This window comes from Echiichthys vipera (genome assembly GCF_963691815.1).
Source record: "Echiichthys vipera genome assembly, chromosome: 17".
Taxonomy (NCBI): domain Eukaryota; kingdom Metazoa; phylum Chordata; class Actinopteri; order Perciformes; family Trachinidae; genus Echiichthys; species Echiichthys vipera.
The window spans coordinates 13,031,682-13,047,173 of record NC_139842.1 but is presented as its reverse complement, the minus strand read 5'-3'; the positions used below and the strand labels follow the sequence as shown (position 1 = coordinate 13,047,173).

General features: G+C 38.8%; 1 protein-coding gene across 1 annotated transcript in view; it reads left to right on the top strand.

Moving 5' to 3' along the window:
* Positions 1-15,492, top strand: part of LOC310960235 (ras-related protein Rab-26-like) — a gene marked incomplete at both ends in the record, with an annotated part of 47,732 nt that extends 32,240 nt beyond the window's left edge. Inside the window, 4 exons of the mRNA XM_083931865.1 lie at positions 12,390-12,455; positions 13,675-13,731; positions 14,575-14,651; positions 15,393-15,492. Of these exons, the coding sequence (XP_083787991.1) occupies positions 12,390-12,455; positions 13,675-13,731; positions 14,575-14,651; positions 15,393-15,492 (300 nt within the window). The remainder of the gene's footprint in view (positions 1-12,389; positions 12,456-13,674; positions 13,732-14,574; positions 14,652-15,392) is intronic.

Genomic DNA, 15,492 nt, shown 5'->3' with positions numbered 1-15,492 from the left:
TCAGTCCCCTGCGTGATACATTATTAGTCTGTCAGCTGCATTGCTTCAGTAGATTACTGCCTGTCCTTGAGTGTGGTCATATATGATGAAGTCAGTGGAGCGCAGTCCTGCAGAGACAAAGTGACGGCGTTCAGCTGCTTTTTGTAAACATTTCCATTTACTTTAATGTCAGGGGCAAAATGACAAAACCAGTGGGACACTTATATGCACACACTTCAACACAGCAGGTTAAATGAAGATGTCCTATTGCCTTCCTGCTTTTTGTTGTTGGAGGAATTCAATTTCCTGGGAGGAATAAAATATATAAGAATGCCTTCGGCGGATGGATTCATGGTAAAGGTGTATGACTAGCTCTATCGAAAATAACTTCAGAATAGATGTTGGGGAAAAGATGAATCTCCTCTTTCTTTGTCCTTGTTGCACATGTTTTATTCCCTCTTTTGTGGAGTTTTGTGGAAAGAGGAAGGTGATCTTCTCTCCATCATTTCACAGCTCCTTGTAACATAACACAGCATTTCTATCTGTTCACCAGAAAAGCGCCTTTTATGTGCCTCTGCAGAAGGAAGCGATTTACCTATGAATGGGAATGATAGGTCAAAGCCACTTAGACCCACTCAGAATGAAAATGTGATTTTCCCAATGTCTTTCTATCTCTAATTTCAGCATCAAAAAGCACCATGAACTGTTAAGAAATCAAAGACAGCTTTTTCATATATTAAAGTGCCCTATTGTTCTATTGTTTGCCCTCCCATTACCTTAAAATCTGTTTAATGGACTGCAGCCCCTTAGCCCAGTTAGTAAATGATTACTAACTTGTGATTTATGCATTACAAATAAAAAATAAAAGCGGTTACACCACGGAGATACAACATAATTCTAAGTAACGACTAAATAGTTTCACATCCCCCTAGGTTAGATGTAAATCATAAAATGTCACAGAATTATACTCCATAATGGTTTTTCTGCTACACAGCATCACTTCGTCATCAATTGCATACCATCTTGCAACACAGTAATCCAATTTATCGATATACTGCAGTTCAATATCGATCTAGCTCACTAGGATGTCTACAATGTGCTTGATAAGCATGGTGATGGAACTCTATCTTTGATTCTTGATTAGCCATTTGCCTTAGTTATGACTTGACCACAGGTCCAGTTCAGTGGTTAATATGTCATTAAAGTCCATCCATTCATTTTTGTCCACGTATATGGGACCAGGTCGGAGGGAGAGCAGGCCAAGCAGGTATTCCAGACGTCCCTCTCCCGAGCAACACCTTTAGCATCGTTGTTATTTTGTTTTGTGTATTTTTTTTTGTTTAATATTTGTGTTAATAACGGGAACATCTAGTCATGCTAAATTACTGAGCTTCTGATGTCGACTCTAACCTAAGAGAGAACTTACACAGCTGGTGCAACCCAGTACTCTGCACACGAAAGAATTCAGTCTTCAGGGCTTTTTGCCGGAAAGGTTTTATTTAAACCTTAACCAAGAGATTTCTGGCAGAAAGCCCTGAAGACAAACTTCTACCGTGCGCTGGTGCTGAAGGTGTTAGTGCTGTCTGTAAAGAAGAAATATTCAAGGCGTGCCAGTTTGGAAAAAAAAGTTGTTTTGGAATAACCATGAGTACAGAGCATTTCAAGAAATTTTCTGCAAAATGAGTCTTTTCTGCTTTTTTTTTTTGTTTTTGTTTTTTTCTTATAACTCTATACGCCAAGTAACTATTACATTGAGGTTTTTCAAAAAAACATTTTAAATGTGACACAAATTTGTCAGATAATCCGGGAGCCAGGGTCCTGCACGGTGTCTTCATCCAATCATCTCCGCTATTGTTTGTCTGTTTCTGGATCATACTTCCTGTTTGTCAGAGCAACTATTGACACTGCAGTTCCTGGGACAATATCTGAGCCCTCTAAAACCCACTTCTGAATACCTTCTTGTCCCCCTCTGTTTGCAGATATTACACCTTCCCTTTGTCACCCGACTTGCACTTTGGATCACTGTGATATGTTTTTGCTCTTTGACACAAGTTGCTCGAAGACAAATATTGTTAATCTTTCACAGAACACACACAAAATCCAGTGTATAAACAAAAGCTTTCTGTTTTTCTGTCACTCCTTTGTTTTTTATCTGGCATGAACAAATGCAAAGGCATCATCGTTTTTGTTGTGATGGTTACTATGGCATTTTATCCTTTCATCATCCAAACAGAAGGATATTGTAGATTTTGTGTGAAAGAATATGAAAATGCATTTCAATCCAGCCCTGTTATCAGGTAAAACATTTGTCTCATACCTTTGTTTACGACTGAATATCTGTCAGCCACTTATTATCATGTTAGCGGATGCCAACATGCAAAACTAGGATGATGAACATGGTAAACACTATATTTGCTTAGCATCAACAGTTTAGTGTTGTATCTGTTCGCATGTTAGCATTCTGATGTACTGTAAGCTGTGGCTCCAGCCTCACAGAGCCACTATATGGATGTCGACTTTTCTTGGGGTTTTTTTGTCCTTCACTAGTCCCCCACTTTGAGTACTTCTTTATCTAACAAATCAAAATCTATCAGGGCTGCAACTAACACTCATTTTCTAAATGAATCGATTAATCATTTGGTCTATAAAATGACAGAAAATAGGGGTAAATGTCTATCCCAGATTCTAAAAAAGCCCAAGGGGATTTCTTTAAATGTCTTGTTTTGTCAGTTCGAAACCCAAAGATATTCAGTTTAATATTAATATATCATACCAGAGAAAACTGGAAAATCTCCATATTTCAGAGGCTGAAAATAGTATTTTCTGCCATTTTTTCATGAGAAATTACCTTGATGATTATCATGGATTATGAGAATTGTTGGTCATTAATCTGCTGTCGATCAACTAATCGATTAATTGACTAATCATTTAATTTCATATGAAACATAAATATCCCAAAAGTTGGTAAGGAGAATGGAAAACAGGCAAAAATACAATAAACATGAACAACATATTTATATAATTTCCTTTTCGAGTTTATTATAACCTAAAGACAAGGGGATTTTCTGTCTCAGTTGGTCTGAACCTCATTTAAAAGCTTACATACGGTAAAATGTAAAAAATAGAACCATAAAATTGAAGTTGCTGTGAAAGTTTGGTGTGTACTGCAGCTACAGTGTGTGTTTTTGCAGCTTGTACCAGAATCAGGTTGGTGTCAGTGGTGTTAATAAGCCTGCAGCATGTCAAGACATTAACACCGCATCTAAGACATTGTTAGGTTCATCTCAACCAAAGTAGAAACACAAGATGAAAGAAGAAGAGGTTTTTCAGCAGAGGTCACCCTCCTCCCACTCAGGGTGACTGTATCAATGTATCAAAGTCACTAAAGTCTATACATGACTTTAGGTGTTTGCTTAGCTTTTCTACACTTTTTTTCTTCTTCTCTGTTTTATCATGACCTTTGTTGTATCCATCTCAAATTTGAAATGTTCAAAAAGCATATCTCTAGAGACAATGAATGCACTTGATATGAACAAAGATGTTTTTTTCTTCCAAGATTTGAAGCTCCTTTTAGACAAAAAAAGCATATTCCAAAGCGAGAAATTGTGTTTACAAGGACTGACATGAGGACTGACAAGATATCAGTTTGATTGACAGGAAGGCGCCGAACCCCACACACCCCTCTGACACATAGTACATGTCTCTGGAAACAATTGGCACAGATGCCACAGAGGATATCATGATAATGAGGACTCTGTATGTGCACCGGTCTCAAAACCTGGCACACAAGAACCTCTGCATCTAAATCCATGAGGTTTGGTGACGCGTGGATCTATTTATTCAAAAGAAAATGTGAAAAAGTGACACATTTGCAGGTTAGACCTTTCAGCCTGCCCACGGCGAATCTCCATTTTGCTGGCACTTGGCATTTTAACTACTCCATTATTTTACCTTTGTAATATATTGAGTGCCTTAAATTATTGATTTTCTCTTTAATATTCAGTCGTTCATAACTCTGAGGAATAGAAATCCATTATTAAGGTTGATGTCCTGGCTTGCTCTGACAGGGATTGTGAACTGATTTAAGTTATCTCTTGACTTGCTACAAATGAAACGCATAATTGGTCTTTCACTTCCGTTTTCTCACTGTCATGCATGTCGTTTTGACCATAGACTGTCGAAAATATGGACATAGTTGCCGTTATGTCCCCCATAGGTTTCTCTTGAGCCAAAATAAAGCTCAATATGGGCGGCCCCAGCCGTCGTCCTCTTTGAAGGACCTGCTCCGCCTAACTCCCTGGCTAATCCAAAAATGAGAAAAGAGGTGGAGCTTGGTGTTAGTATGTAGGGAAAGTCAGCTGTTAAACCTATAGCAAGTATACATTATTAGGCATGAGCTAAGATACACTGTACCATAAGACCCTTTAAAAAGCAAAAAGTGAGTCACATTTTATAAAAAGTGTATGATCCTTTTGAAAATTTACCTTTAAATAGTAGAGGCAGAAACTTGGAAACCCAGGCATAGTTAAATAATATTTTCTTTTCTCCAAAGAAAAGATCTTCATCTGCAAACGCTGTTAGTTGACCTTGGATCATCCTCAGCTGAACTGTGTTTTTTTCTTCCTTTAGCAACGTGTTTCTTTTACTTTTGTGCCATTTGCTCAAGGGGCCAGGCTGAATCCCAACAAAGGGACTTAAACAGATGAAGAACCCTTAGACGTTTTCCTTGAAGCAAAGCAATGATGTTATTCACTTGAAATCTGTGTTATCAGAATGTTGTTTTTATTAATCACAAGGAGAAAATGTTAAATATTTACCTTTAGTTACAAGTCTTTTCAGCCAGTGTTAGTTTTGTGTTTAGTGTAGCCCGATACTCTCAATTACCCATGAATTAACAACTTTCCACTTAACAAAGAATCCGCATGTAAAGTTTTTTTATCAGGGTTATTCGCTCATAAAGGCGTAAACTTCTGGCACAGACAGAAAATGACAAAGGTTTAGGGTTATGGGTGCATTTTCTCAGCTTCATCAGCATGTAAACAAATGGAGAGCATTGAGAGAAGGGAGAATAGTTCCTCTATACGCATCTGACTCTCTGACTACAGCTTTTCAATGCACATCAGTCATCCACACATGTCTCACAACCATGTTTGCTAGCAGAAAGACGCATCAGCTTCTTTGATAAACATAAAAGCTTTTCTCTTCCCTGTCAGGCCACAGAAATCAGCTTACAAGGCTGTTGTCTTCATCGTTATTTTTAGTTCTTTCATGAAGTGTAGTTTTATAGCAAAGAAGGGACTTGATTACTCATGTGTTTTAAAACCTGCAGAAGAAAACACGCACAAAGTACTTCCACAAATGTCAACAGCAGATCTGAAAATGCTAATGCTAAGATTATAAACCCTGGTTTTGATTTAAATCAAATATTGGGGGGGAGCGGGGGTTGTTGGGTTTTTTTCTGCGCGACTGACTCTGTACCTCCATGTTAATACACACAGCACCGAGTGTGACAGGATTTCTCTGTGTCTTTCTCATATGCCAGACAGTGACACTGTTTAGCTCATCTGCCTTACAGAGCTTAATCTTTGTCTCAGGGGAGAAGTCCTACTTTCTCTCTGCGCTCCTCTGGGTTGGCTCAGTCTGACTGTGCCTGTTGGAAGTAGACTTTTCCACTCTCTCTGTTGGTGTAATTCTCTGATCAAAGCTTTGCAAGAATAGCATTGTCACCCATAGCAAATCTGCTTAGACAAAAGTGCAACAGAGGAAAAGTTGGGTCATGTAGAAAGACACTCTAAGGCTCACTGAGGTATTATAGTCACATAATAGTATTCAGCAAAGAATGGCCTGAGCTTTAATAGGATGCAAAGAGGTTCTATAGTATAGTATAGTAAGTAAAAATATAAGGAAAGCATTTATTTTTGGTCAGTACCTAGAGTACATTGGGAAATTTGAGGAGTAATCATTCAAATTTTTCTGGGCATTGTTTTGAGGGAAATATGAAAACAATTCAAAGCAGAGCAAAGCAAAGTCTGGTGCAAGGGGCAAAGGGGTTGTATTAAGTATCGTAATTAAACATAGGTGTGTTTTGGATGTAGCATGAATTAAACCAGAGTCACAAGAGTGGGATATTTAAGCAGCAAAGCTTTTTTTTTTTTTAAACTGTATTTATAAACTTGAGAAATAAAACAGAACTTAACTTTTTGATAAAAAACTCAAAGTGGTACTCTTTGTTTCTAGCAGCCTCATGGCGGTGAGATGTAATTGCAGGCGAGTCTATCCTTTCAGGGCCTTCCATCTAGTCACATTCATGGTCGCTATGCATGTTGACTTTTTTATTTCTTTTGCTCTTCTGTTAACTTTATCAACACATTCACCTCTCTACTTTCAGTCTGTTCCCTATATGTTACCCTTTGAAACCATGCACGCACACACACACACACACGTTCCTGCTGTTGTGGAAATTAATCTGTTCAATAAAGATCAACAAACAGGATCAGGAAATAAATACAATACATAAGTAAATGAAAGTCATTACTTCCACCTCTGCCTGTTATACATTTCAAAACAACAACCCAGTTTTTCAGAGAGAAAAAAAATTAAGTATTCCTGCACCATCAGCCAACCTGACTAGTCTTGTATCAGGACACATCCCTGCTTTTTCATCTCAGTGACAACAAAAGGAAAACAGGCAACATCAGAAGTACCCTCACATGCCAGTGACAACTTGTCTCACCAATGTCACGACGCAGCTGCCAGCCTCTGTCTTCTTGGGCTTTTATCTTCCTTCCCCTCTGATACAGATCCTTTGTCTTGTCTTTCACTGCTACTTTCTGTCTCTCCATCTTGCTGCCTTTTCTCTCTCTCTCTCTCTGTCACATCTCAGGCTTTGTCATGGCCTCTTTCTCCTGCCATTGTTATCATCTCTTACTTCTACTGTTTAGCAGGCAGCATGTGTTTCAGCGGTGCATATGGTATTTTAGCTTTATAAAATGTAATATTTTAGTGCAAATAGCAATCAATTTCTTCTCATTTTGTTGACTCAACATTGACTCAACAGGTTACTTGCAAATTTTGTACAAACATTCAAACTGACATTTTAATTCACCAGAGCTGCACAAGGAATGTATTACCTCCTCTGCCACCACGCCATGTTGTCATTGACGTTTGGCTTTCTGAGCATTTGGCCAGAGATCCTGTTTTTAGTCTTGAATGAAAGATCTTTAACTTTTTACTCAGCCCACTTCCTACAGTCATGGCCACTGAGAATATTAGACTATTTGAATCCTGGCTTTCAGTTGATTGAAGCCCTGTGGTTCTAGCCTGGCATCACAGGACTATTAGTTGATTATGATCAGTTTAAGAATTTCCCCCCTGGGGTCACTGGTGATGGTGAGAAGGTGAAGCAAACTGGCTGAAGATCTGAATGATGGGATGTGGAGAATGACTGACTGGAGATGAAGAGGTGGAGGGAGGGTTGTATCAGTTTGTACTGAAATTATAGCAGAAAAGAGAAGCACAGATGTTTTGCAGCCAAGATAAGAGATGAGGCCGTGGCAAAATGTGGTTTGCTGAGTGAACGCCCATAGCAGATAGAGTTAAAGCCAGAGAGTGCAGGAGAGAGAGAATCCCGATGAATGAGAGCGCAAAGAGAGTCTTCCTTATTGAACTTTAACTAAACTTCATTAGACTGGGCCCTCTCAGTTCATTTTTGGTTTGTAAAGGGTCAACGTTGCAGACCAAAATACCTCAGTGCGGATTAAGATAGACCTACAACTTATAAGGGGAACAAAATGACTGAACAACAGTTGGCGCATAATCTTGATTCAAATTTGATCCGCGCTGCCTAGTTTGACAGTTTGATCTAAGTTTTGTGAGCATGGTAAGCTGCGCTGGATGGAAATGCCAGTAACATTATTAACGCTCCTCCGTCATCTCCATCTGCAAGAGTAAATGTGAAGTGAGTGACAAAGATGAGACGTAAAAAATACTGCTACACTGCACAGCAATCCAGACCCTCATGTGTCAAGCCTTCTTTGCATTTTACAGATGAGATACTGACAACAGGATGTCACCGTTTGTTCAGCCCTTTCACAGAGACGCAATGGCTCTCAATTGTGAGCTGTTCGTCATGGTGTCTTTATTTATGCGAGTTTGTTTACTCATTAATTATCACTTCCTCCAAACTGGAGTCTCTTTCACTGAGTAGATATGTGTTATACAGGAAGTCTGTTTTCCTACCGAAGTCTTTTGCAGCCAACTCTTTTTTTATAACCTGGAATACTTTTTAGAGTCCACTTGCATGTATTTGTATTTGTCTAACATATCTTTCTCCTCTCCTTTGTCTAAAATGTCTAAATCACTTTTTAATCCATTTTTGCTGTCGTGTCATTCCACATCAAGTCTTTCCTCTCCTGTGATGAAAAGATAATAGACGACTATTATAGGTGACATCATCATAGTGGCATCATCTGGAATCAATGAAGGGGGTCTCTTTCACTGAGTAGATATGTGTTATACAGGAAGTCTGTTTTCCTACCGCGAAGTCTTTTGCAGCCAACTCTTTTTTTATAACCTGGAATACTTTTTAGAGTCCACTTGCATGTATTTGTATTTGTCTAACATATCTTTCTCCTCTCCTTTGTCTAAAATGTCTAAATCACTTTTTAATCCATTTTTGCTGTCGTGTCATTCCACATCAAGTCTTTCCTCTCCTGTGATGAAAAGATAATAGACGACTATTATAGGTGACATCATCATAGTGGCATCATCTGGAATCAATGAAGGGGGGAGGGACTGAATTATCTAATTTCAAGCTATGGTTCACACAATGGTTGTCGCAGCATGTGGAGAGAATCGCTCAGAGGTAGATGAACAATAACCTTCTATTGCAAACGTACACAGGAATATGTTAATGTTAATTTGATTGTATGGTTGCCTCATACAGGCTATTTTTAAAGGGCGCACATAATTGAACAGTTGACGTAACTGAGCAACATGTGAATAATGGGAAACGTTGACAAAAACTTGAATTATGCATGAAGCGGGTAATTATCCAGATGCAAAATGTTCCTTAGTAGTATTTCGCCCCTTCAGCACTATGTTGAAGAGCACTGGTGATGCAAACCCAAGCAACCAACCCAATCTTTTCCCAGCTATCTCAGAATAGCAGAGGGCTCAGCCAGACCTCTCTCTAAACGTCTTTAAAGGTTCCTCTCAATCAGCTCTACCCACAGGTTGAGCGCACTGTCTTATTAAAGAAACTCTTGGCCAACGTCTGGTCTCTTAAACCTCATTAAAATCCAAAGCACGTCAAATTGCAAACATGATTAAGCTTTGATTTCAAGGCAACACAATAAAGAGGACAAGAGGATTGGAAGGACTGAGATTGAGATGCAAGATCTCTTCTTCCAGGTACTCCTGGTCAAGAAAGCAAGATAGGTTTTGCATAAAAACAATTTCACATGTTCAACAACACATAAAATACATAATTGCAACACAAGTGAAACAACATGAAGACAGCACACCCTGGGGACATTTTAAATAATCCAATCTGTAGATCTAGCGCTATAGTTGCTGGTATGAAATAAAAGGCTGAAGATATAAGTTGGTAGTTTACCTAACAATGTGTTGGCAGTAAATAGAAATGTGCATTTATCTCCTCTTATACAGAGGGGACTATCCTATATAACAGTTATAATAATAATAAATATATATATATTATTAATAAAATGCAATGGTGTGTGCACAAGCCTGCATTTGTTACAAAACATAATGATGTGTGTGGTACGCAGAATCGTACTTTCTAAATAGCTCCTATAACTGTAACTCATTATTATTATTACTGGGGGCGGCTGTGTCTCAGAGGTAAAAGCGGGTCTTCTTCTATTCGAGAGATTCGGTTCGATCCCCGGCTCCTCCGGTCTGCATGCCGAAGTGTCCCTGGGCAAGATACTGAACCCCGAGTGCACTCATGGGTGTGTGAATGTGGCCTGAATGCTTAGATTAGATCAGATGGTATGTAGATGTCCACTGCCATCTGTGTGAATGGGTGAATGTGACAAGTATGAAAGTAGTCAGAAGACTAAAAAGGCGCTATATAAGTAACAGTCCATTTACCATTACTCTATTATTAGCAGCATTAGTAAAAAGTTTAGTTTACGTCACCTAAATTAAAGGTCAGAAAACTAGTCAAACTTAAGTCTTAGTGTAAATGTTTTCCTTCTCTTTGTAGTTTCACTGTTTCTTTCCCTTCTGAACACTGTTCAGAACTAACAAACGATTTAGAATAAAATGTCTTGTCTATTATGAGCAATAAGCATTTTATCAGCCTTTATGAAAGTGAATGACTTACTGAATCAGTTCAGTTTGCAGTATAATGGGGAGATAGCTGACTGGAATGCAGATATTTTATTTATAAGCACCTGCGTGTGTGAGCAATGGTCATGCAATGGTAAACATGTGAGCCTATAGGGCCATTCATCATTCTGTTGGATGTGGAGTCGACTGTGTGAAGGCTAAGCTCCAGAGTTTGGAAGTGGGAAGTTTGGATGACATATATATACACATATGCTGGGAGAAGGTTTTTAAGGGGACATATGCTCGGTTTCAGGTTCATTCTTGTGTTTTTGGGTTTCTACTAAAACGTGTTTATATGATTTGAAGATACAATCTGTAAGTTACTATCTATCAAACAATGAGTTAAAACAATGGTGATTGATCATATAACCCACTAATGAAAGCACTTCTACTTGCCTCTTTGCCGAGTATTCCAGTCTGTGTGTCTGTGGTGACATTCCCTCCCTATATTCAAATGCGCCACCATGTTGATAACAGCGCTGACAGCTGATGGTCTGCGGGTGGTAAAGCTTGTCACTGCCAGTTATGCTGCGTTCACCTATAATCAAAAATCGGGAACTTCCAACTTGTGAGACAGGCTTGTAGTATGGGCAGAAGTGTAATAGGAATGTCTGTGTGTGTGTGTGTGTGTGTGTGTGTGTGTGTGTGTGTGTGTGTGTGTGTGTGTGTGTGTGTGTGTGTGTGTGTGTGTGTGTGTGTGTGTGTGTGTGTGTGTGTGTGTGTGTGTGTGTGTGTGTGTGTGTGTGTGTGTGTGTGTGTGTGTGTGTGTGTGTGTGTGTGTGTGTGTGTGTGTGTGTGTGTGTGTGTGTGTGTGTGTGAGGGTAACATATAGGGGACGGACTGGAAGTAAAGAGTTGAATTTGTGTCAATAAAGTTTTCCCAAGGGAAAAAAAAAAAGAAAAACTCAAATAGCAACCGTGAACGTGACAAGATGGAGGGTTCTGAAAGATCAGGCTCTTCTGTAGTTACATCTTACCGCCAAAGAGGCCGCTACAAACAACGTGTCGCAATTCTTACGGATTACACTGGAGATCAAAATTAGAGAACAGATTTTTAAAGACATTTAAAGATGCTACAGACAGCAAAAAGGACAATGAAGGTTTAAATTCTTAATTATTTATGTTTTGATCCATTACATGCATATACTTATCTACTCAGTTATTCAGACGCAGCAGTGTCAACACATTGCCTATCTCATCTCCTGTTATTTAACGTGACCTTTGGCTGGAGGTGACCTCAGTGAAATCCCTTTACAAACACAGAGTCATCACCAGAATTAATTACAGGGGAGCTGTCAGAAGAGAAACAGCAACGGAGTAGGACTCCTGAAGGAAAGGTGAATTGATTACCAGCCAGTCAGAAATCCAATGTAGAGTAATTCACTGTGGGTACAATTAAGCTTTGTGCTGAGACGAAGGATATTATTTCAGCAGGAGGGGTTTGCAGGTGTCTGTCTGAGCTGATTAAATGCTCACTAAGCAAGGATGGATGGTTCAGGTACTGTCAGAGCGCATACAGTCAGAAGTGCTATTTGTTTGCCTGTAAAGCTTTATCTTTCCCCTGTGTACAAACCTTAGTTAGATAAGTTAAGGCGGGATGGAACAGTGTTAATTAAACTGAGGAGAGTTTTCTACAGTAACTCTCTTTCTTGCGGCATCTTTCTTTCTTATATGCTATTTCTTGCTTTTATCCATTGTATCTCCTCGTCCTTCAGATTTTTTCTTCCTTTACCCATTTTCCTCTTCTAAATGCCGCAGTCACTCTCACTCTCCTCTTCTTCATTATTCAATTTAATGCTCAGGCTCGTCCTTGACAAGTCCCAGACAAGGTTTTTTTCTTCCTGAATGTTTTTATGTTTACTACATATTTCTTCTTTCCTGAGTCTTATCTCAGGTTGACGGAACAAGATTTTAGGTTTTCACACTCATGATGTCTTCCTGCTTGTCTAACAGCTCCTTTGTCTTCTCTCTCATTCTCTCTCTCTCTCTCTCTCCTTATCTCTCTCCTCTCTCTCTCTTTCCTTGTTTTTTCTCCTTGTCCTGTTTTGTTGCCAGGCATGGCTGACTGAGATCCATGAGTACGCCCAACAGGATGTGGTGCTCATGCTGCTCGGAAACAAGGCAAGGCATTGTGTGAAAGACAGGGAAAATATTTGAGAAAATACGTGAGATACATGTACCCTAGGGCTGTGTGTCACACTTTGATACTATTCATTTTGTTGGTACCATTTAAACTTTTTTTTCTAGCACACAACCATAGGCATTTCTTTAGATGTCTTTTAGAAGACATCTTCTGACTTAATAAATGATTATCTGGACATGTGTAGCAATATTCTATATTTTTCAAGTAGCTGCTGACTTTGTCTGTGTATCTAAGGACTGCTATATCTTATTCCTCTGTTATGTAGAGCTCCTTTGTTGTCCAAAATCTATTTAAAAAACACATCACTCAGCAACACTGCTGCACCAGCTGACACATTACTTCATTGCGGTGAACGTTGGCACTGTCATTTATTTTGAAGCATTGCCACATACAGCATCCTACTACTGTAAATACTCCACAATTTATCCACAGTTAAAAATAGTCCTCAACAAACACGCTATTTACTCCTGTTTGAATAATGTGTTATAAAAACTATACTGCCCAACTATTTAAGGACATTTTTAAGCCTTTTTTTAAATTTGAAAGTACATATTTATGAGACTATTTTAGTCTAGAACAGGGCAGGGAAGTTGAAAACTTTTGAGAAACTGACTTACGGTAGTTAGATTACAGTATTTTCATTGGATTTGACGACAGTAACAAAAATGTAGAATATCACTAGCTCTATCTTTTGTTAAATAAAAAAAGGTAAAAATGTGACTTGAAAAAAGGGTTGTTTTGGTATCTTCAATAAAACATGTCAGCCAGTTGATCATTGGTGACTATTTACCTGATATTTCTAAAAGTACAATGATTCTTATTAATTTCAAGCTTACAAACATCTGACAACATCTTAACCAGCCAGCTACTTTGCAAATATCAGTTTTGCACATTTTTTTCTATAACTGACATTCACATCCCTCTCTGAACAGAGAACAGATGTCTGTGTCTTGGACCGCTGTCTTGTTGTCAGTCCCCCACACTCCACATCAATGCTTAATTAGCACTGATGTGGAGTGACAGAGTCAATCTTAACTCATTAGCTGCATCAGATCTTAACACCACGAAGGGCTTGTAAACTGTGGACAAATGGCGAGAAGATCTGCACAGCAAGTGGGGGTGGGGGTGGGGGAGGTGTGTTGAGGCATTAGCACAACGATGCTCAAGTGCCTTACGATGTTTTTCTCGTCTCACCAGGCTGATGCCACTCATGAGAGGGTGGTGAAGAGAGAAGATGGCGAGAGGCTGGCAAAGGTGAATTATTGAGAACTTTCACAGACAAATCTGAGAATCTCCACTCTACATAACCAAGTTTTCAACACATCTTTTAATTCTAGTGTAATCGTTGCCTCTTATGTTACCAATGAAAGCAACAATTTTGTGTAATTCTCCAAAGGTATGGGTATTGCTGATTCAATTTCAATGGCAGATTAAAAAAAAAGATTATGAAGATTAAAGAAAGGTGGGATTATCCAGAGATCTCTTCTCAAAGATTTATTTCTGCTCTGTGAGGAAAATGTACCACCTTCACACCAAAAACATAGGTAAGACAAAGAAAGGTCACCTCATAGGTGTTGCCCTCCTCTACATAGTTAACATTTGATCATTTGTATTTCCTCTATATATTCCTGCCTGGTGTGTCATCATCCATAAAAGGTCTATGACTTTCTGAAGAACAATCATTCACCTTTAAGTACTGAAACTGAAAGAAAATATTCCCTTTTATCCATCTCCCTGACTGTTGCTTCATAGCACGGCACACAAAACAAATGGCAGACAGCCGAGCGATTCTCCCGAGAAGTGGGGGCAATAAAGTGCCACTAAGTAACTTAAGGCGCGGCCTGGGAGGGAATAAAGGCAGCAAAATCTGTTATCATCACTGTGGGCTGAGACAAACTCCCCTGCAGAGGAAAAGGAGAGAGGGACAAACTTATCACAACTATGCTGGATTTATCCAAAGTAAACTCACTATTGTGCTGTAAACCTCTATATAATTATTCATCCAAGCAACACCCTGTTGTTTTCACACATATGTTTGAGTCACCTGGGCATAAAAAATTAACATCTCCAATAACCATTATTGCTTTGACTCTGCAGGAGTTTGGAGTTCCCTTCATGGAGACCAGCGCCAGGTCAGGTCTCAATGTAGAGCTGGCTTTCACCGCTGTGGCTAAGTGAGTGTCATTATCTCTGCAAGAGACATCAAGAGGGTTATAATCTACTAAATATTGGCATACTAGACTATGAAGATGAAGGGATATGACAGCATTTACTGCCATTAAACAACATAAACATTTTTTACCTTAGTTTACCTTTAAATTCTCAGTTAGGAAAAATAATGTGTGTGATTGTTTTTCCACATCTACTTTCTCCCTCATGACATGATCTCCTAGTGGCAGAAAGAGTATTCCGATATTTTACTGAAGTAAATACCACACTGTAGAAATACTATTACAAGTAAAAGTCCAGCATTAAAAATGTAGATTTAGATTTATTTGTTTATAAATATACATACTATTATGTATTGTTAAACCAAGTTGCCAAAGTAATTTGAAACAGAAGATGTCAGCTAAGTAGTAGGGTAAAACCAACTATATTTGCCTCAGGGATGTAGTGAAGTACAAGTATAAAGTTACAGAAAATAGAAATACTCAAGTAAATTACAAGTGCCTCAAATTTCTACTTAAGTACAATAATTGTGAAAATACACTTTTGTTCCTACTTCACTGTTAAAACCATTCTCAGTGTTATTATGTACTCTATCTAAAAAAAAAACAATGCATCGTAGAAATGTTGTGCTTACATTACCGATTCCCAAGTTTTTTGGGGCAACTTAGGGCAGAATCTGATCGTTTGTAGTATTTCTAGTGGTTGTGTTTTATTTAACCTCATTTTATCTCCTTCCTTTGTCTCAGGGAGCTGAAGCACCGGTCTGTGAAGGATCCCAGTGAGAAGTTTAAGCTCCAGGAGTACGTCAACAAGGAGATGAAGAGCACAGGCTGCTGCAGGTCTTAA